At 35.6% G+C, this 21,647-nt stretch overlaps 2 protein-coding genes across 2 annotated transcripts; one reads left to right on the top strand and one right to left on the bottom strand.

Annotated features, from left to right (window-relative positions):
* The first annotated feature begins 2,065 nt into the window (after positions 1-2,065).
* LOC110727594 (tryptophan aminotransferase-related protein 2-like) lies at positions 2,066-11,534 on the top strand. Its single transcript, XM_021907176.1, has 5 exons — positions 2,066-3,283; positions 7,995-8,298; positions 9,754-10,034; positions 10,487-10,782; positions 10,868-11,534. Exons 1-5 carry the CDS (start codon positions 3,021-3,023, stop codon positions 11,050-11,052), a joined length of 1,329 nt encoding a protein of 442 aa, XP_021762868.1. The 5' UTR covers positions 2,066-3,020; the 3' UTR covers positions 11,053-11,534.
* Positions 11,535-12,316: 782 nt separating this feature from the next.
* On the bottom strand, positions 12,317-15,789 carry LOC110727460 (AP-1 complex subunit mu-2-like). The gene is made up of 11 exons (XM_021907019.1): positions 15,661-15,789; positions 15,101-15,247; positions 14,717-14,779; positions 14,419-14,595; positions 14,219-14,322; positions 13,778-13,885; positions 13,502-13,598; positions 13,230-13,327; positions 12,752-12,893; positions 12,548-12,670; positions 12,317-12,440 (listed from the first exon to the last, which is right to left on the bottom strand). Exons 1-11 carry the CDS (start codon positions 15,787-15,789, stop codon positions 12,342-12,344), a joined length of 1,287 nt encoding a protein of 428 aa, XP_021762711.1. The 3' UTR covers positions 12,317-12,341.
* Positions 15,790-21,647: the final 5,858 nt, after the last annotated feature.

Raw genomic sequence — 21,647 nt, 5'->3', positions numbered from 1 at the left:
ATACAATTATCATCAAAACATATGGCCTACATTGTACTATAGAAAAGATATCCATATTTAATATGGCTTTGTAGGTGGGCATGTCGAGCAAGTATGAGATAAGGAAGAGGCGAGTCAAGTGGTGATGGGGTTGGGGTTGGGCAAGATAACCTAATTTTCTACGATCTGCCCCATCATCTATGGTGAGTGCAAATATTAACTGTGTATTCGTCGTCTCATATCACCCACTAAACCATCTCTATTTTTGAACTTAGGTCTTCACAAAAACTATTCCATTGACATCCTTACCCCTGTCCCTCTATGTTTGAAATTTTTGTTATCAAAGTCAAACATTTTGGATCATATGGGGGTGTTTCGTATGTGGGAATTAGAGCTTGGGAACGAAAATTGAGGAGGTGAAGTATATATATATATATATATATATATATTGCCTTGTTTGTTTTGTGGAAAGGGAAATTATGGTGGGATTGGGAATGAGAATAAAATTGCTCTATTTCCATGAATTTATTACTAAGGAGGGTAAGTAATAGAGATGGGAATTGGGAATTGGGAATAGGGAATAGGGAATAAAACGGAAAAGGCCATTTTGCTATTAATGAAAGCATATGGATATAACATTAGTAAGGGTATTATTGTAAATTTGATATTTATTCCCAATCAATTCCCTTCACAATCCAAACAAGGGATTATCAATATCTTATTGAATTCCCAACCATAAATTCTCAAATCCCATTCCCAACCCTCTAAACCCTGAACTCCCATTCCCACTTACCAAACGTCCAATAAGGATAATATAATACTAGGAGGAAAAGACATGTATACTCTCGATGAAAAAGGAGGAGAGTAGGCTAGGGTATGTAAAGTACATTTATCATCTATTTTCAATTTATTTAAGCTATATACTACTCTAAAACAGAGTCTAATAAATTAGATTTACTCCGTATCATTTCCTAATAAACACATTACGATTGTATATCAAAGATGTGATTCCATTAAATAAATTTAACTTATTGATTATCTTCTTAAAAATTTCTATATATTATAAATTCTTAATACTTTGTATCTTTTTCTATATATTTATTAACTTTAAAAAACTGAGCATGACTTAATATTATTCTCTTTGATGTTTGTTATTCCCATATAAAATATCTTTGTGAGCCCCAAAAAAAAAAAAAAAAAAAAAAAAAGTAAGAAGAGCAAAGTGACGGACAAAGTACCTAAATTTATCGTTATTGTATAAAATTAATTTTCTCCCTCTGTCCCTTTTTGTTCTTCTCATTTGTAATCTTGACACTATCCATAAGGTGAAAGAATATTCTAAATTATTCTTAATATATAAGACATAACATAGTCATGTTGAGTCTAATTTGATTCGTCTTAATAAATAGTTTATTAATATTCAATTGTTATATTTTTCATTAATAAGCAACTAACAATATTTATGGTCAAAATGTTGCATTGGCAAACGTAGACAGTCAAAATGGATGGGAAGAATATTTGGGAACGAAGGGAAATATTAGTACGAATTCTTAAATGGACATGGTTCACACTAATTTATTGTAAACCACTAACATTAGAAACACTATGATTGTTTTATTAATTAAAAAAAAGGGTCATTATGTTAAAATAAAGGTTATTATGTTGAAATAAAAGTAATTGTGACATTACAAAGGCTATAAAAAGTTTTTTTTTTCTTAATGAAAATTTTAATATACTGGTCTATATGAATAATAAAGGTCATTATGTTAAAATTAAGATCACTATATTCAACATAATATCGTACTTTAAGTTCACAATAACATTAAAGGTCACACAAGTTTTAATAAAGTTTATTATGTTAAAAATAAGGTTATTATTTTAAAATTAGAGTCATTATATTCAATAGTCAATATAATGTTAGTTGTGTGTATATAAATTTATGTCCATGTAAAATATTTTGATTTAATCTCCAATAATATCTCAAAATATTCCCTATCCCCTCTAAACAAAGAACCACAATACTAATTAATACAATTTTTTTTTTTTTTTTTTTTGAAAATACTAATACAATTTTAGAATTATATATCCTATATTTTGACCTCTTATCATCCTAAACATACGCCGCATAAATTAAAGAAAAAGAATCACACCTCTCTTCTTTATATAACCCCAAAATTAGCTATGTTATTATCACTCGTACATTTATTAAAATTGTGAGAAAATCTCTCTTTAATCCTACCATTTTTCAAATCAGTGGACATTCATTCAATATGTTTTTGCTATAAATACCTTCAAAATTTAATTCACTTTTTATTATTTTGGTTTTTCTTCTCTCGAAAAACAAACCAAGCTCTATAAATCTATAATCTCACATGATGTTACTTTGTCTCTCTGTTTTTCTTTCCAATGTGAGATAAATCAACAACCCTTTTAAATAAGAAACACAAACACCCCATTTTGATTTATTTTTTCCCTTCGAAATCTTCATTTCTTTCTTTAAAAAAAATGATCTTTTTCTTTTTCTTTCACCTATAAATTGAGGAGTGAAACCTGATTTTTTTGGAATGAAACCTGATTCTTTTTCTTTCACCTATAAATTGAGGAGTGAAACCTGATTTTCTCTCTGTTTTTCTTTCCAATGTGAGATAAATCAACAACCCTTTTAAATAAGAAACACAAACACCCCATTTTGATTTATTTTTTCCCTTCGAAATCTTCATTTCTTTCTTTAAAAAAAAATGATCTTTTTCTTTTTCTTTCACCTATAAATTGAGGAGTGAAACCTGATTTTTTTGGAACCTTCGTCCCCAATTTACACGTTTTTTTCATTTTTCATAATTAATTTTCTTTAAAATAAAATCTACTCCCTTTTATTTTCTTTCAATTGCGTATTTCATCATCTGGGTATTACTGATAAACCTGAAATTAGTTATTTTAATATTTGGGTATTGTCAAAAATCTAAAAATTTTAACTGGGTATTGCTCAAAACACTCAAAGATTCAATCTTGTTTAAAAATAAAATAAATAAATACATATAATAATGGGGAAAGGTTTAGAAGGATGGTCAGTGAGGCATTTATTAATGGTGTCAGTAGCTTTGAATGTATGGTTAGTGCTAAAGTTAGCGTATTATGATGGAAATACCAATTTTGCTACTGAAAGGATCTTTAACGGATTTTGTGCAAATGAAAAGCTTCATAAACAATCTCCTTTTACTTCTTCTTCATCTTCTTCACTGGCGGTTGCTGCAGGAGAGAAGAAAGCTATTACTGTTGATGATGGAAGAGTTATTAACCTTGATCAGTAAGTTCTTCATTCCTTTTTTGTCCTTTCTCTGCATTATTACGAGTATTAGTCGTACTATGGCAACGATGTAGATGTTGTATTATCCCTAGGTTGTATGATGTTGGTTGATTTCACTATCTAGGAAATCTTCTAATTTTGGAGTTTTTCTAATTAGCTTCTTTTTATGGGATTTGCATGGTGGGATTACTGTTAATTGATTGACTATGTTAAGGAGAGGGGCACATTGTTGGAGGAAAAGGGGTATACACTCATTAGAAGATTGTGTTATTATTAAATAAAGGGTATTTTTGACATTTTCACCCTAATTAAGTTGAAATAGAGTACTATTTGATGTAAGATTTGATTAATATATGTATGAGTCTATCAACTTAGGATTAATTTTTAACTAGGGATGTCAATGAACATTAATTGATCATTGCATGGAGGAAGTTGCTTCCTAATTTGTTAATAGTTTGCTTATTTTTAATTTTCTCACTTAGAAAAGCAGGAAAAATAATCTTTTTCTTGGTTGACCCCCCAAGTCCATCCATGGATTCCAACCATATTAAGCTAAGTAACACGAGTTCCTAAGCTTGTTTCTACTTTTACATATTTATTTGGGGTTTCTAGATAAATGTTCTTAGTTTTTAAGGTGCATGGTTTTTTTTATTTATTGATTGGTTTTTTCTATTTCTTAGGAAGTCTTGGATTGGTTTTAATCTTGACTTATGATGCTTCCATTAATGATTAGAATTAAGGTTGAAAGTTGGAATCTCAATTTGGATGTGGACATTTCATTCAATCGGGCCCCGTTCTCTTCAACTAATTTTTACATAGTGAAGTCATGATGTTTATTGCTCAAAACTGATTTTTGCTGATTGTCACTGGTTTATAATGAACAAAACCTATTTGTATTACTTAATTTTTTTTTTGATTCATTAAAATAGATTTTTGCTGATTGACGGCTTGTTTTTGTCATACTTTTTTCTAATCAAAACTTATCAATTAAGTTGTGTTAAATTCACTATTCCAATGAAAAAGGACTAGAAGTAATCAAATGTCCTCGCTTTGGATTTGGGGTTTACTCATCTGATACCACATCATTCAAATCCAATATGGATTGAAAAGAGATGGAGTTTCTAAAAGATATTCATCCTCAAATCTTCCTTTAAATGTTAGGTTTTGTATTAAAATGAAATACACATGCACATCTATACAAGTTCTAGTTAACTTCATTCAAAATTGAACAAACTCCTATCATGGTTTGGGTATGAAAGTATACCTATTTGATATGCTCTTATGATTCATCTGGTGTAAGCTAGTAATTTGTGGAAAAAGTAATGAATTTTGTGAGTACTTTGGTAGTTTGTGATGGAATGTTCCATATGGATGTCTAAAGTAATGCTTCTCCACTGCAATATGTGTAATTTACATTGTTTACATCATATCCACCCTATCTCGATGTTGATAGTATTGAGGTACGTAGAAATCCCATAAAAAATCAAATTTCTTAGACATCCAACATACGTAGACACGTAGTACCATACTACTATACATGTAAAGTTATGCACTAGTTTCAATATCATATTTTTGGTTAAAGTCCTTAAATGCATTATTTAGTGGCCCTAGGTCTCAATCCAAACATGGGAAATCTGAATTTGAGGTTGTCAAAAACTCGTGAAAATGAGGTTGTCGAAAACATGATTTTTTTGAAGTTTACAAAGTCCTACTAATTACCTAACAGTTAGACAACTTGTAGGGAGCGAATAAAACCATCACTAATGCTTACTCATTAAGGGTACATTTAAGACTTTCCATTCCCTCACCACCCTTACTTGTCTAGCTAGTTAAGCAAAAAAACTTCTTTAGGCTTTGCAAATCTCACCTCATTGACTTACCTCTTGGTTCAATCATTAAAAATCTTATTTTATTTTCCAAAAAAGTCTCGGTGATAGGTGCCTTTCAATGAAACAACTTTTGGCATAAGTTATTAACAAGAAAAGAAAGGAAATTGCATTGGGATATCCTTTGTAGGAGAAGTATTTCCAAATTCCAAGCATAAGGATGATGTTGGAATTGCGTTTTCCAAGTGCCTTTTGTGCTGCCATAGACAAAGACAAGTCCTTTCTTTGAGGTTCAGATTCCCCATGGTGCGTGCTAGAATTTGGCAGCCTTCTTTGTGCTTAGAGCTTGCCTCCTTCCTCTTAAAAATCTTTGATCTTTGCTCTTTTTCTCTCTCTAGTTTCTCTCTAAAACATGCTCCCATTTTTGGGCATTGGGGTTGGGCCATGGGGGTGGTGGCCTATTTGACCTGCACAAGCTACAATGATTGTGTCAGTGACTCAGTGATGTGTGCTCAGCATTGGACCTCAAACTCTTCAAAGTTCCATTTGATGATTTTAATGTTACATACACTTAATAATACAATAATTGTATAATAACCTCCTAAAAATATGGTAAGGTGAATAAAGGCAAACTTTTGTTACTTCTACCTGTATTCTTTCTACTACAATAATATTAGCAAGATATAGAGTATTGAGTTGGTATATGCATGAACTTGCCTTTTTTGGGACTTTACACCCGATAACACTTTCTTTTGTTGTCTTTTGGCCTCTTGGGAAAATCTAAAGATTAAAACGCGCCGCCTTAAGCTCGTGAACCACCACTCAAAAAGAAACCCCATCTTTGCTCATATGTGAGCTTAAGCCCCTTTATGTATATGGGGCATAATATTTTTGGGTCCTGTCTAAGGTATCCAATCATAGAGGACGATATCTCTGTCTTTTCATTGTTGATTTGCTTTGAATATGGTCGTGGTAGTTGTGATGTTTCTGCTTGATTCATGTATGCATTACAAAGTGCTAGCATTTGGAAAAAAGTCATCTTTGTAGTACGAAACGTTGTTCTAATTGGAATTCCAGTCACTTTCTAATACTATTCGTATGGCTCCCCCTTGTGCACTTAGTGATTTAAAACGAACATGTGGCCATACTTTTTTTTTTTGCACATATTCAATCATTAAATTGATGGAGTACTTTGGGTCCACCTGTTGTTGGGCTTCCATACCCCTCCATGCATGGAATATGATCACTAAATGGTCTATAAAGTAAACTGGTAAGAAGTATGTATGTGCTTTTTTCTTGTGGGAGCTTTAGCACTCAAGGTTTTGAATTATTTTCTATTATTGGTGGGATCGACCAACACTAGGAACTCATTAATTAGCTGAACAGAGATGAACTTGATGTATAACTTGACCTTGATTCTCCTACTGTTGATATTAAACTTCTAAAAAAAATTTATACTTCCTCCGTCCCAGTTGTAAGTCAGCATTGCTTTTAGTTTACGAAGATTCAAAAGGGAGAAAACATAAAGAGAGGATGTGAGTCCTAACTTTTGAGAGAAGGCAAAGTGGATAAACTTACCTAAACAAGCTTGTTAGAGTTGATGCATATTTTTGGAGAAGTTGTGAACTTACAACTAAAATAAATGAAGTACATCTGTACATCTCTATAGCAAATATTTCCTTCCTTCATTTTCAGTATCTCTGTTGCACCTCACTTATGTAGATAGCCATGACAATAGAGTCTAGCTCAGAGGCACCTACAAGGGAGACAAAAATGATAACAAAATTTAATTCATTACTACACAGTACCGATGCTCATAGGATCCTTAATATAATCTGATCCCATTTTTGTGTCAAAAAGATGTTCATAGGATTCTTTAGGAAATTGTTTATAATGAAGTACAAATAATTGATAACATTACCACTTTATTGTGACTAAATGAGGCTGTGCAAGTTGTTACTTATTTGTCAACTGTTTTCATTTGGATTAGAAATGTGGTGAACGTATAAGCAAGACACTCTTTGAATCCTTGTGTTTTTATGAAAGTAACAAGCATGAATAGTTTATGCACATAATTTCAGAGTTGCATCTGCACTGTGTGCAAAATTGTAATGAACCAGTCACCACAATGAAATTTGATACTGATTTTTGCTGTTACACTTTGCCAATACAATGAAATTTGAGCACCATGCTCTATGAAGCTACAAGTTAAAAGTAATTTTATGCTAGTATTTATAAGTGCTTGACAATTGAAAGTCTAATATCTGTAATATGATCTAATATTCTAGCATGGAGAGAGGCATTATTGTGGAGAGTGATTTCCTCTAAGTTATTGACTCTCTAAAGTTTAGCACTTTTGTTTCTGAAATCTATTTTTTTTTTTTTTTTTTTTTTTTTAAAAATAAAATAATGTTTTAGGTAAGATTGTTAGTTTTAAAGTCCTTGTTTAGTTTATGTTTATGGAGTCATGTTCGAGGGGAAGGTACTAGGATCACTCATCTTTTGGATCACTAATCCCCCTTTGATTTTATTTAATACTCGAGTTTGGGTGGAATGATGGATGAGTGTCTAGAAGCGGTGATGGCATTGTATCAGATGATTCTTGTGTGTTTAGATTAAAAAAGTCACACCCTCTGAGTTCTAACTAAAAAAAGGCACAATTTATTAATGACTGACAATTTGGCCTCTAGTATTGTGAGCAATATTCAAATCACTAAAGTAGGGTGATTAATCAAAGAACATGGTTTCATTAAATGCGGCGTGTAGATATTATGGCTGGTTATTCAATTAGGTTCATGAGTTATTAGGAAGAATGATATGTTTTCACTCATCATGGCCTTACGTGGATTATTCTAACTTTATTTTTTTGTCTGGTTGCATATCAGTGGCGATCCGACAATGTATGAGAGGTATTGGCAACAAGCGGGAGACAAAACATCACTTTTGATCTCGGGATGGCATTCTATGAGTTATTTTTCTGATATCAAGAACCTTTGTTGGTTTCTAGAACCACAATTCGCAAAGGAGGTTATACGATTGCATGATATTGTAGGAAATGCTGTCACAAAGGACCGGCACATTGTGGTTGGCACTGGCTCAACACAGCTGTTCCAGGCTGCATTATATGCTCTCTCATCACCTGGAGGGACAAAGCCAATAAGCGTGGTTTCTTCTACACCGTATTACTCTGTGAGTTAACCACATGTTCTTTTTCTTCTCTTAGAATCATGAGTTGTGATTTGGCTGCTGTTATTCTTAAAATCTTCTAATGACCATAAACTACGCTTGATTCAACTGCACTTTTTCCGCTCCACATCAATATATTTATCATAAGACAAAACTCAGAACTTGTGAACATGAATTGAATTGATTTAAACCCCTTCAATTTCAAATTATTTGTTGAACTGGTAGCATGCTTGCCAGTACATGGCCTATGAGTGGGAATTCAGGTAGCGCTCTCTTCAATTCACCTGAATTATGAGTTGGGGTGTCAACTGCCTTCTTTGAAGAATGAATAAAAAAAGTTCAATGTAGCCACAATTGTTAAGGTGACGAGGTTAGAGTTATAATATAGCTTTTTCTCTAGGCCTTTAAAATGAGAATGCTAATAATATCTGAGGTGAGCCTTCCTGGATATAAATAAGATTTTGCGAAATCTAGTACATATATATAGAGGATTGTCATGTCACAATTATTAGCAGCAGAGTTTAGGAAATAAGTAGATACAAGCTGTGTTAGACTTCAAAATTTTATCTAACCTTTACATCAACAGAAAGAACTTGAACTATGCTTTATAATTAAGGTGCCATGCAAGTATTGTTTAGTCAATCTTTTACCTCATGCTTGCACGAGTGTATTTGACACTAAGAATTAGTGACCAACAATCTGTCAATGATGTTTCTGCTTCTAGATCAAAAAAGTCAAATAGGGGTGGAGGAAATGGAAAACTTTTGTTTTGATGAAACATTATCATGATGTTTAGAATCTTAATAAAGTTAAAGTTTCTTGTCTACTATACTAATAATGAAATTATGCATAAGACAAAATTGATAAGTAGATGTCTCTTTCTTTTCTGTTCTTTTCATTTTTCATTATGTGAGTTTCTTAGGATTGACATTTACATTACATAATCATGAGCCCTATTGTGTTTCCTTCCTAGCTTCTTGTTTCCTTTGTATGTGGTCATGAATGTCTCCACTTGAACTACATGAGAAATTTGGACTTGATAAAGTTGCATTACTTGTATTTAAACTTCTAGGCTTAGTGGATGATAGCAAAGTTTGATTTTGACAAGCTAAAAATAATTCTTTGATTGCTATTGTGGTGTATTTCCACCCCAATTCTTCGGCTTATGATATCCTACCCATGTCAGACGTGCATCTGACACCTCAGTGGACATGGATACTTGGTTCTTGATCCTTCAAATGCAGGATAGATCCCAGATAAATGGACCTGTATTTTACACTTAAAAAGAATAACGTTGGAAGTTTAATGATCACAGACGAGCAATAAAGCAGAGTATTACCAAAGATAGATCTGCTTAGTGGAGTCTTGACAACTTGACAAGAATAGATAGCAAGTTCATGTTACTGTGAATAAGGAAATTTTTGTATATCGGATGCTGATAATCTCTTTAACTTTCAGTTTTACCGCCAAGTGGTCGAGTATCTGAAGTCTGGGCTCTACACATGGGCTGGTGATGCAGCCATTTTCGATAAAGATGAGCCTTACATTGAGCTGATCACTTCTCCTAACAATCCAGATGGGTTTATGAGACAACCTATTGTCAATCGAAGTGGAGGGATGTTGATTCATGACTTTGCTTATTACTGGCCACAGTACACTCCTATCACTTCACCAGCTGATCATGAAATTATGTTGTTCACTGTCTCTAAAACCACTGGACATGCTGGAATGCGTATTGGGTAAGCAGCTGTCTTAACTCCTGAGATTCCACCTAAACATTGATTTTGCATACGTAATTTTAGTGACAAAGGTTCTTGCAATTTGTTAGATTTTAATATAGTCTATAATTGTTAATCATTATTGGAAAATGAAACTGTTGCATAAGGCATAAATATAATTTTTGTACAAATCAAAGCATGCATATCCTAAATTTTTTTGGTGTTAATTAGTCAATCTCTTGTCTAAGACCTTCAGGCACTATATTATTATGTTTTCCTTTAATTTATACTCCAATTTTCTCATACTCTTTAATCCTTACTTGATATGGGCCAATTACCCTGATCTCTGGAGATGTATCACTTCTTGTCTAAAAGCTAAATAAAACATACATATAAGATGAATGTCTTCGAGTTTTTCTTGCAAAAAAAGATGTTAATAATTTTCTCATGAAAGTGCAAATGCTATGCTGCAGCTGGGCTATTGTCAAGGATAAAGAAGTAGCTAAAAGAATGACCAAGTTCATAGAGTTAAATAGCATAGGAGTTTCCAAGGATTCACAGCTTCGAGCAGCAAAAATTTTGCAGGCTGTCTCGGATAGCTGTGAGCCTGCTGGTGATAGCCGGAACTTTTTTGAGACCAGCTATCATCATGTAGCACATAGATGGCAGCAGTTGAGAAAGGCAGTGGAAGAGAGCAGGCTTTTCAGTACTCCTGAGTTCCCAGCTGCTTTCTGCAATTACACTGGTCGATTGTTTAGTACCCAACCTGGTAAATTCATCCTCTGTTAAAATTTCTGACCCTTGCTGCTAAAAACTCATGGCACTTTCTGATCATCATATTTATGGTTTTTCAGCCTTTGCATGGTTGAAGTGCAAAGATGAGATTGAAAACTGTGAAGACTTCCTCCGAAGCCACAAGATTTTGACAAGAAGTGGAAAACATTTCGGCATGAGCCTCAAATTTGTGAGGATAAGCATGTTAGACCGAGACTCAAATTTTGATCTATTTATTAAGAGGTTGTCAGAAATGCGCTTATGAATCTGAGAATTGATTTCCAGGGAGAGGAAGAGAAGAATCTCCAGACTTAGTATATTAGCAAAAATTGACCTTCAAGAACACTTTCTAACATGTATCTCTGTTTTAGGGCTCTTAAGCCTTGAAACTCATATAGCTTCTAGTAAAGTTATAATATTCCTAGAGAATTTTTTTAGGTACATGGGATATAAGAGTAAATGTAGGTTGTAGGACTACTGGATTGGGTTGTGAGTTTATACCCTTTGAACTGCAGTAAACAGAAATATGCAGGATGAATATACACAAATAATTTGCATGCCATAGATAAGGCGGCATATATTGCATTACACAAGCACATCTCTCACCTTGGTCGAGCGTTTGAATATGAAGCTTGCTGTCACTCTTGCTTGGATTTGTAGTCACAAAAATCTTTTATATGTTTAGCAGGCCAATACAGTATAAATTGAGCATATTGTACAATAAAAATGAGCATATGTTTATACTTGCAGCATAGTTGTCTGCCCTCTTTTAAGACTGTAGTCTATTGGGTTCGTTGTTGGGCTTTTTTAATTTGCGGTTAATAAGGTTTCATGTTCTCTGTCTTTCCTAACTGGGTTTGCATTGTTCGATGATTTTGGTTGATGCTCAGTCTAGCTTCGTTGCCAAAAAAGAAAGCTCAGCCATCTCAAGTGAAAGTATAATTTATAGGACATTCCTGTTTCTCTTTACTTTTACTTCAGAATTTTAAGAGCATGCATCAAAAAACCAGGACTGCAAGAAAGTTTTACAGGTAGAGCAAGTGTCAATAATCAATTTTCTTTCACAGATACACATTTCCTAAAACATACAGCATGTATATGCTCAAAAATAAGCTAGAGTTCTGATGTTTGGAAGTATGATTATTAACCTCGCGAAAACAAATCCAAGTTGCTGTGGTTCATATGCGTATGGTAACAAAATATGTTCATTCATGACAGCAAATTTGTGCGTCAATCAAGACAAAATTGTTTCCTGTAGATAATATTTCACCAATCAAAACTTGTTCATGGCCTAATGTCATTTTCCAAAGCTAGCTAATCATCGATTTGACTGCTGGTAGCGGCAACATCTATTAAAATTGTTGATGCACCAAATTGATATGCGATCTTGCAATGACTGGCCATCCTTCAAACAACAGAAATTGAAACTGTGAGGGTTGCAGACAAAAGACCAAACTTTGCAAAAATATTTCATATATATTGAGGAAGGATTACAATACTTACTTCTGATGTTAATGGATGGCCTAGCTTCTATTCACATGCTGGAAGTAGCTTTCAGAGCAAACGTATCTCATATTCACCTGCTGCTGTTATGTATCTTACCCATGGCAGACTCTGGTATCCACTTTTTTCAATAACCTTTAGATACCTCACCTGGAAAAACCAACAATCACACGTTCATATAAATAAGCTCTTACTAAGCTGATGACACCAAAATGTAGTGAGTCTAGTAATAGAAAAGTGAAGATAGAACAAAGAACCTGGATTCCTGAGATGGTAAAATAAGGTATCTCAAACTTGACACGCATGGGTGCTTTTCTCTCAGGAAGGCCATCATCAGAACTTATACTAGGAAGTGTGAATTCTGCCCTCAAGAGATACTCCTAAGAAAGTTGAGTATAATATATATAAGTCTTAATGGCACTCCCAAAACTGCAGCGCGTTCAGTAGATATTAAGTCTAACCTTATTTCCAGGAAAAGATCTGATTTTCCATTGAATTGCATCATTCTCAGGTTTATATGTTGCAGTTCCCATTGATGTCCGAATTTTAGGATTTGTAGCATCAGGTGGAGTAGGCAAATCGATCTCAACATTGTTTGCGTAGCTGATGACAGGTAACACAACAAGAAGCCCAATAGTTAGATATAGTAATTGTAACATGGTTCTGTCTAGCAGTATATAAGCAAATGAATTGTCCTGAATTCATTCTAACCTGCAAATAAAATGTTCATTGTTACAATGATAGTATACTAGCTCGAAAGAGATAAGTACCACATGCCAAGAAATTAAGAAATTATTATTGCTCTATGGTGAATTTAATTTTTAAGAAAGAAGCTTAAAAATTTGTGCCAAACAGCTGATAAACTTTATGTCCTGATGCTTCCCACGCATATTTAGATCAGTATGAAGAAATGGCAAAAAAAAAAATCCAGAGATGTACCTTCGGTCTTTGAACTGACTCTTCGCTTTGATCATGATCTCAACACGACTTTTTGAATACCTTTCCACTTGAGTTTCAATCCAAATAAGTGGTTTCACCTAATAGCCGACAAATGCTTTATCTTAGAATCTATACTTGTTATCAGACAGAACAGAAACCACAAACAGGAACTTTAAAGTTCAAAATCTGCATCTCGTGCAAGAGAACTTAAGAGTGAGCAATTATGGAATTCAGTCATAAACAACTATACAGCAGAAAGCAAGATAAAAAACCTGAGTGCTTAGTCGGTATGTCATCAAGTCGAAGGACCCATCAGGAGGTATGAAGGATATTGTTCTGTCATTCTCAAATCGTGCCAAACGCACACACCTGAAGAAGACTGTAGCTATCAGAAACTCATAATAGAGTGACTCAGAAAATCGAAGTATACATGATCACAAGATGGGGTTCAGTTGATAAGGGTGAAACGTTTTGTGATAAAGTTCAACTGCTTGTAAAAATCAAACATAAACACCCCTGTAAAAATGGGATAAGCCATGAGCACATACTGATGAAATTTGATGTCCTCCATGTCAATTGCTTTTCCCTTTGTCGTTTGACCTTGAGCCTCCAATAGAACTCTATCGTTTAGGCCAAGTTTACATTCAGGCATACCACTGCATCAAATATTCAAGGGTCAATCTATTAGTCTAAAGAAAAGAGTAGTTAAGCAACCAAATCTTTGAGATTAAACCACATTAAGCAACATTTCAACATCCTAAGTGCCAAAAGAATATTTTTACCAAGTATATATATGCTCTATAGTATATTATGAGAAAAGAGAGGCCAAATATTGAATAAACAGCTCAGCTCCCCCATGAAAAGGACCAAGAGTACGATACAGAGGTTACACGTATGCTTTGGTAACATTGACTTGACAATGTACAAGTGACTTGAAAATGAGATGTTGGAATACATCTTAAACAAGAGAAGAGAAGATGTTTCTTCACCTCAAGTATGCTCTCATTTTCAGTGCCCCAATAACTTCTGAACGGATAAGCTGACCATTGCTGTTCACTAGTATGTTTACACTTTCTACCACATCCAAGAAGACCTGATCACAAAAAATAGAGTCCATGAGTAAAGCATCATACTTCACAAAGTCATTATCGTAGCCTCTATATGTAAGAAGCAGAATAAGATAAGATACCTCATTTCTCTTGTATTTAATCCCTTCACTGCGCCAAGAAACTGCATTTGTGACAGCCATGGGTGGCCGCTGCACAACTTCCATCTTATAAGCATTCGTTTTGATGAACTCACTGAGGATTAAGGCTTCAGTGTATTGAGGATAACCGAAGTCCATCATTTCATCGAGAAGCTCATACTGAAGGGAAAAGGAAAGGATAACTTTCACAAATGCTAGCCATTCAATCGAAGTTTTTCTCTAATGATTAATATGAGTAATATGTAAAGTCCTGTTTTCAAAGTTTGCTGTCAGTACCTACCACAACAACAAAGTTGTCCCTCAGCGATTCCTCTTCAAATTCTTCGAAATAATGATTGAATACCTGCATACAGAACAGGCAGCCTAAACAGATATCCTCAAGCCATGATTATTACAGAATTCCCTACATCTATAAGTGTGTATCTAGAATCATTTATCGTCTATTATCATATATGACAGGCTCAATGGAGAGCTTAAAATGGGATACACCAACTTCAGTGTTGATCCTGAAGTAAAGTAAGAATCGTCTGCAATTTCAATAGTAAATTGCAGTCCCACTACAATATACGTTAGCAAAGTGCTACAAACTACACATTTTGCTTTCAAGGTCTGAAGGCTTCAAAACACGAATAGAGCATCAAGGGATCATCAATTTAAAATTAACCTGAATAACGCGATGGAGGAAAAGAAGAAGACTAGCAGCATTGCAATTCTGACGAGAGGCTGCCATCAAATAAAGATTTTTGTGCTGCACAAACATGTATGTCACCCCTTTCTCATGTACCACTGGCCCTTGGGAGATCACATCATCCTTTATTCATAAAAAATTCGTTAGTTTTGTTCCTTGTTCATTCTTTTACATAATTTATCATGATGACACTTACAAATGGTGTTACACTTATAATAGACTTTACCATGAAAAAATCAAAATATTTCAAAGTACTTTAAGCAAATGTAACAAGTGTTTTTTTTTAAAACTATCAGTTTATAACACAAAATCACAAACCAAAAACTATTCTCACAATTTAATGCACTGCTCCCGTGATCCCTTAGAAAATGTTGTCATATCACAAACACCTAGTAATAAACTCACACACTGTCTCACGTTCACAATGACGTAAAAGAAGTAAGGGACTGGCCATTTTGGCGGTCTTAGACCACGCAATAATATGAAACAATCAACGTGTTATGAAATCATAAATCTAAATAACAAGAAAAGAAAACCTGTTTTTGGACAAGGGTGGTGAAGAAGCGTTCGGCCTCAACAGATGTAACATCACCACGAAAATCGCGCCATATTAGAACTCGTCCCTTCACATCTAACAAGAACAATGCTGATGCTGCGCCTGCCATTTTCGCTTACCTACAATATCATGTATAAAATGGATGAATGATCGATCGATTGAATATGATCACAATATTCGAATCACTAATAATAATGTGATCATAATCTTCATCAATTCATACAATGTTGTTATTCAGTATTAATGGATTTGATGGTGATTTAATTTGATGATAATTGGATTATTTGGACAACATTTATAAGTTTTTGAATTTTAATTGAGAAATTTACAAAAAGTCAAGAAAGATGGAGAGGGTGTGTGTGTTTGATTATGCTGTGCTCTCCCACTTTCGTAGTTTCTTCTAACGGAAACGTGCATTATTTATGCGTCACGACTGATGATAATGTTTATTGGGTTTTATTTATTTTTTGTCGAGGAAATATTGGGTTTTTATTTATTAATTATTATTTTTTTAAATAAAAATAAAAATGGAGCGAGATTATATTAAGTTCCGCCAAAGTTGTGAGGCTTTGGGGAAAAGGTCCTAAACAAACAAACTCATCACATTTCTCAAGTATCCCATCTAGCAAATAAATGAGCTAGAGTATTTCCGGCTCGTTTTACATGACAACAATAAAAGAAATCAAAAGACAAGACATAGCAACAATGTCCCCAAGAGGGTCCCCCTACCTGAAGCCCCAAGAGGGTCCCCCTGCCTCAAGCCCCGAGAAGGGCTAACAGAGCCCGAAATTTGCCCATTTAATTTAAAAGCAAATTTAACACTTTGCAAACAATTCATAATTCTATTAATCCAGTTAGAGAGACACCCATTTTTTCCAGGATTTTTTCCCAAATTGAGCTTTATTGGCAAATTATTTACCAAATTGGTCTCGTAGCAAAAGTATTTCCCAAACTAAGCTTCTGGGGTGAAACGCTGTCTCGGACAGCGTTTTACTCCCAGTTTTTTTTAAAAAAAAAATTCAAGACATAAAATGCTGTCCGAGGAAGCGTTTTATGGTAGTTTGACTTTTTTCTCAAACTTCGTATTTCATACTTTTTTTTATACAGGAAAACGCTGCCTGAGGCAACGTTTATATCTTTAAATGAAACGCTACCTCAGGCAGCCCCGTTTATTGTATAGCATAAAACGCAGCCTGAGGCAGCGTTTTTATCTGTACAATAAACGCTGCCTCAGGCAGCGTTTCTTGCGGGGACTTATAACGAATTCCAGTGGCTTTTTTTTCTCAATCTCACAAACGCAACATACACCCTCTCTCTCACTAACTCTCATTCTCACAGACACCGAACCACTGCCCTTGCCAACGCCACCCCTGCCGCCGCCAAAGTGAACGAAAGTTGTTGCCAGCATTGTCTCACTCACTCTTTAAATCCGGGTAAACCCTAAATTCGTAGTACAATGTTGAATTTTACATTGATTAGTTGGTAGTTGATATTTGTTGTATGTTGTAGCAAATTGTGATGTAAATTGTATTAATTTGTTGCTAATTAGTAATGAAATGTGATAAATTGTTGATAATTATTGATGATAATGTGGTACATTGTTGAGGAAAAATATAGACGAAATTGTTGATTAAATTGTCGATGAAATTCTTGATGAAATTGTCAATGATAATGTGGTTTGTTTTTGATGAAATTCTTGATGAAATTGTTGATGGTAATGTGATTTATTATTGTGAAAATAATGATAAAATTGTTGATGGTAATGCGGTATTAGTATGTTGATAGTTGTATGCGGTACTAAGAGTTAATGAAATTGGTGATGAAATTGGTGATGAAAATGTTGATAGTGAGAATGGACTTGTTTCATTGTTGTCATATTAGCTACACATGTAGGTTCTCGAAATTTGATATAACTTTCCATTATCAAAGCTATGTATGTTATGTATTGTTAAATTAGGGTTTTTTTACGTTGTTTTAGAATTCGATTATCCTTAAATGTGTTTTGGTTGGTATGTAGAATATGGATTCACAAAATGTAGTGTTGTTATGCCGGTGGGGAGGTGAAATTATGTGCGATGGATCAAATGTTGAGTACAGTGGAGGGAATATGGAACTTATAACACTTGAACCGAACATGACTGTGAATGATCTGATGAATGAGGTTCACAGTAGTATCGGCTCAAACCCAATGAATGTTGAACTGAACCTTAAAATGAGGTGTGAGACTGGCCATGGGGTTCAAGTGTTACCTGTCTCTACAAACAAACATTTAAAAGCTTTGAGAAGCATTGTTGCAATGAAGGGTGTACCCAATGAGATATACGTAGAAACGGTGCCTATATCCCCCAAAGGTCACTGCTATTTTGGAGAAGAACACAGCAAAAGCAAGATACCACAAGGTGGATGCCTATAACCGTCGGCTGCACATTTACCAAGTGACGACACATAGGGGGGAGCGACTTGGTAGAAAGGGAGGCCATAGATACATTGTTAACTTCCAGTTGAGAACATGTACATGCAACAAACCCCTGATATTCCACCTTCCATGCTTTCATGTTCTAGCAGTGCGTGCGACTTATTCACTGTCAGAGAGGCCGTGGGTGGACCCTTTCCTGCAATCGGATGCGTATATGAACACGTATGCACCACAGTTCTGGCCTATTCCATGTGAGACCACTTAGATGCAGTACACAGGACCTAGACTCATCCCGGACGGCGGCATGGTAAGAGGAAAAGGTCGGCCAAAGTCAAAGCGCATACTCAATGAAATGGATGACACTAACCGACCTAGGAATAAATGCAGCCGCTGTCACCAACAAGGTCACAACCGCAAAACGTGCCCAACTAGATCAACCAAAACATAAGCTTGTATTTGTTTTTAGCTATAGTAGTAGAACAGTAGATTCATGTAGTAGGTGATTGTTGACGTTATGTAACATTTGTAACGCTTGGATCATGTCTAAGTTATATTTCAGATTTGGTGACCTATTTTTCGACTTTGCCTTTTACCTGTGTCAGTCATGTCAATTTCATAATATAGTAATTCTGTTTTTAATTGGTTTGGCCATATTGTTTTAAATGAACAAATATCATGGCCGGACACGATTGGATACCAGGACCACTTGACCCTTCTGTCCTTACATTGCATGATAGTCATCGGAGTGTTGAAATATGGGAGCAGACGGTAATTTCTCACGTGCCATTTCGTGTACAGATTTGTCTTGTTTTGATGTATACTTGACCCTTATTTACGGTTTTTAAATGAATTACCAGGTGGACATAGCGGAAATGTCGGGGTGCAGGCACTTGAGGTCCGGCTGGGCAGTCCATCCACGCGTTCTTCAGTACGTCGACTGGGCTGGCTTCGGTGGTATTCATCGCGTGGGCTATAGAGAAATAGATCGAGGGCTTATCACTGCATTAGTTGAGAGATGGAGACAAGAGACACACTCCTTCCATCTTCCTGTGGGGGAGGCGACTGTCACGCTGTGGGACGTCGCGATACTCACACGCCTTCCCATACATGGGAATGCGGTGACAGGGGGTGTGGTGGTTGACCCCGCAGGTTTAGTAGGTCGGGTTTTAGGGGTTCAGCCAGAGCCAAACGAGATCAGGGGCAGCGCGCTGAGGATCGGTTGGCTACGCGACACTTTTGGACATTTACCTCAGGACGCTGACGACGCCACAGTGCAGAGATACACCCGAGCTTACTTGTTCCTGCTCATCTCGGGCGTGCTCTTTGGAAACAAGAGCGGAAGCCATCTTCAGATTATTTACCTGCAGCTGTTAGACCACGACTGGGATGAGATCCGTGGATACAGTTGGGGTAGTGCTTGTTTGGCGGTCTTATATCACCATCTGTGTAGAGCATCACAGCGTGGAGCACAGCTGATCGGAGGTCCTTTGGTTGTGCTACGGGTAAACCTCATCATTATCCTTAAGCCTAGTTTGATAATGACTTGACGTTATTTATGCTTTACCTTTTTATTTTATTTTTTAAACAGCTATGGGCTTGGGAGCACATCCATGTAGGGAGACCAGGTAGGCCTGTTGTAAACCGTCCGGGGCAGCTGGACCAGGACGATCAGTACGCAGCGTACGATGCTCCCCCGCTCCCTGAACCCGATCAGGCATACGGTTGTAAGTTCGTAACATTACACTTGTATTGCCGCATTTTGTTATAATTAGCTAGTACAACTTCTTAAATAATTTGTTGCCACAGGTGGGTGGTTCCTAGACTGACACATGCGCATACAGCGAGAGGTCTTCTCTACTACCGTGACGCCCTCGACCGACTCACGGATGAACAGGTGGAATCTTGCAATAAATTTGTAATCTTTTGTTTACTCTTTATACTGTTTATTGGCATTGCCCTAACCTATTTACAATATTTCCTTATTGCAGATGACATGGGATCCCTATTCTGCTGTGTTGGTAGAGGCCATGCCGGAACACTTGCTCGAGCATCGTGCTGAGTGGCTTGCCGGGACCCCCGTGATCTGTTTCGAGGTCGTGGAGAGCCATCTACCGGACCGAGTGTTGCGACAGTTCGGACTTCACCAGCCTATCCCCATGGCCTGTGACACTAGTATCCGCCTCCACGGCATTGACCGTCGTGGAAAGTTGGAGACAAATTGGGCACAGGAGCATCATCAATTCATTGAGCTTTGGGACCAGCGGTTGGACTCCGTCGTTGACGGTCACCTGTTTCAGGGTGTTATGGATCCGCGTGATCCTTACATGGTATGGTACAGGAAGATTACACGCCTTTTCATCAACCCTACCTACACGCCACCGTCCACGCACTACCATCCAGCTTATGATGTTATCAGCGGACTTGTGAGTTTATTCCATTTTCTTATTTTCCAAAATTATTTGAAATTCTATATCATATTACTAAGTCATGGATGATTACTACAGGCGGGGGATATGGGTGCGATGGTTGATGCACTTTCAGATGCCTTAGCAGCCGTACCCACCAGAGCCCAGGTCGAGCGGGTGCGAGATATGGGCATACATAGCTTGCAGAGATATGGCCATGGCCATCTCGTCCACCCCAAGGGAGGATCATGACACGTAGGAGATAAATAGGTATTATTGTGACACATATGATGCTAAGTAAGCAATTTTTGGATAAATTTTTTAAGATAAAACTGTTGCATAGAGTTTTATTATCGATAAAATTCTAATATTTCATATATAAATAATTAATCATAATTTTTAATAAATATCATATAACTCAATTCTATTTCCATCATCAAATTCGTTTTAAAAAGTTCGTTAAAATAAGATCCATTTATAATATATTTAATCACAAACTTTTATACGTAATTGGCCAAACCGTGTCGCCAACTATTACAAGATCAGAGAGTTACTTCGTTAGTGCTAAAGGGGTTACTTGGTCAGTGTTATAGTGGTTACTCAATCAGTGTTATAGATAGGGGTTACTTAGTCAGTGCTAGAGGTTACTCAGTTAGTATTACAGAGGTTACTCGATCAGTTTTATAGGGGTTACTTTGTCCGGCCAGATGGTGTGGCTAGCCGCATACAAAATGCATTGTTATTAATTTATTTAAATAAATATTAGAGAATCAGTAAAATAAGTTTTAATCAATAAAAATAATTTTAGTTTGGTAAAAACACTTTTAGTTCAGTGAATAATAACATAGATATTTATTTACAAACAAAACTATACAAAGTACACTCCATATGATATCGTATGTTCAAATATCCTACATTATCAAACGAATTATTTGACCAATTTTATTTTATTTTATTATCCTATGTGGCACACTTTAAATCACAATCCTAACACACTTTTTCTAAAATCTTAATCTTATGAGCCGCTTTAATTTTTTTCTTTTTTAAAAAAAAATCCAACGTGGCACCCTAAAATCTCGGGAAAAAACTCCTCTTTATATATATACTAGTTTTATGTCGGGACAATGCCTAAATTGTTGACAAATT

The sequence above is a fragment of the Chenopodium quinoa genome, unplaced genomic scaffold (assembly GCF_001683475.1).
Source record: "Chenopodium quinoa cultivar QQ74 unplaced genomic scaffold, ASM168347v1, whole genome shotgun sequence".
Classification (NCBI taxonomy): domain Eukaryota; kingdom Viridiplantae; phylum Streptophyta; class Magnoliopsida; order Caryophyllales; family Amaranthaceae; genus Chenopodium; species Chenopodium quinoa.
Note: the sequence above shows the minus strand (reverse complement) of the source record. Positions and strands in the feature narration are given on the sequence as shown.

Excerpts from the sequence above, each read along its gene's own strand:
- LOC110727594 (XM_021907176.1), top strand. The coding sequence starts at position 3,021 with ATGGGGAAAGGTTTAGAAGGATGGTCAGTGAGGCATTTATTAATGGTG. Across the intron at positions 8,299-9,753 it reads CTTCTACACCGTATTACTCT|TTTTACCGCCAAGTGGTCGA; the intron begins GTGAGTTAACCA and ends TTTAACTTTCAG. Across the intron at positions 10,035-10,486 it reads CATGCTGGAATGCGTATTGG|CTGGGCTATTGTCAAGGATA; the intron begins GTAAGCAGCTGT and ends GCTATGCTGCAG.
- LOC110727460 (XM_021907019.1), bottom strand. The coding sequence starts at position 15,789 with ATGGCAGGCGCAGCATCAGCATTGTTCTTGTTAGATGTGAAGGGACGA. Across the intron at positions 13,886-14,218 it reads AAAATGAGAGCATACTTGAG|TGGTATGCCTGAATGTAAAC; the intron begins GTGAAGAAACAT and ends TATTTGATGCAG. Across the intron at positions 13,599-13,777 it reads GAGGACATCAAATTTCATCA|GTGTGTGCGTTTGGCACGAT; the intron begins GTATGTGCTCAT and ends AGTCTTCTTCAG.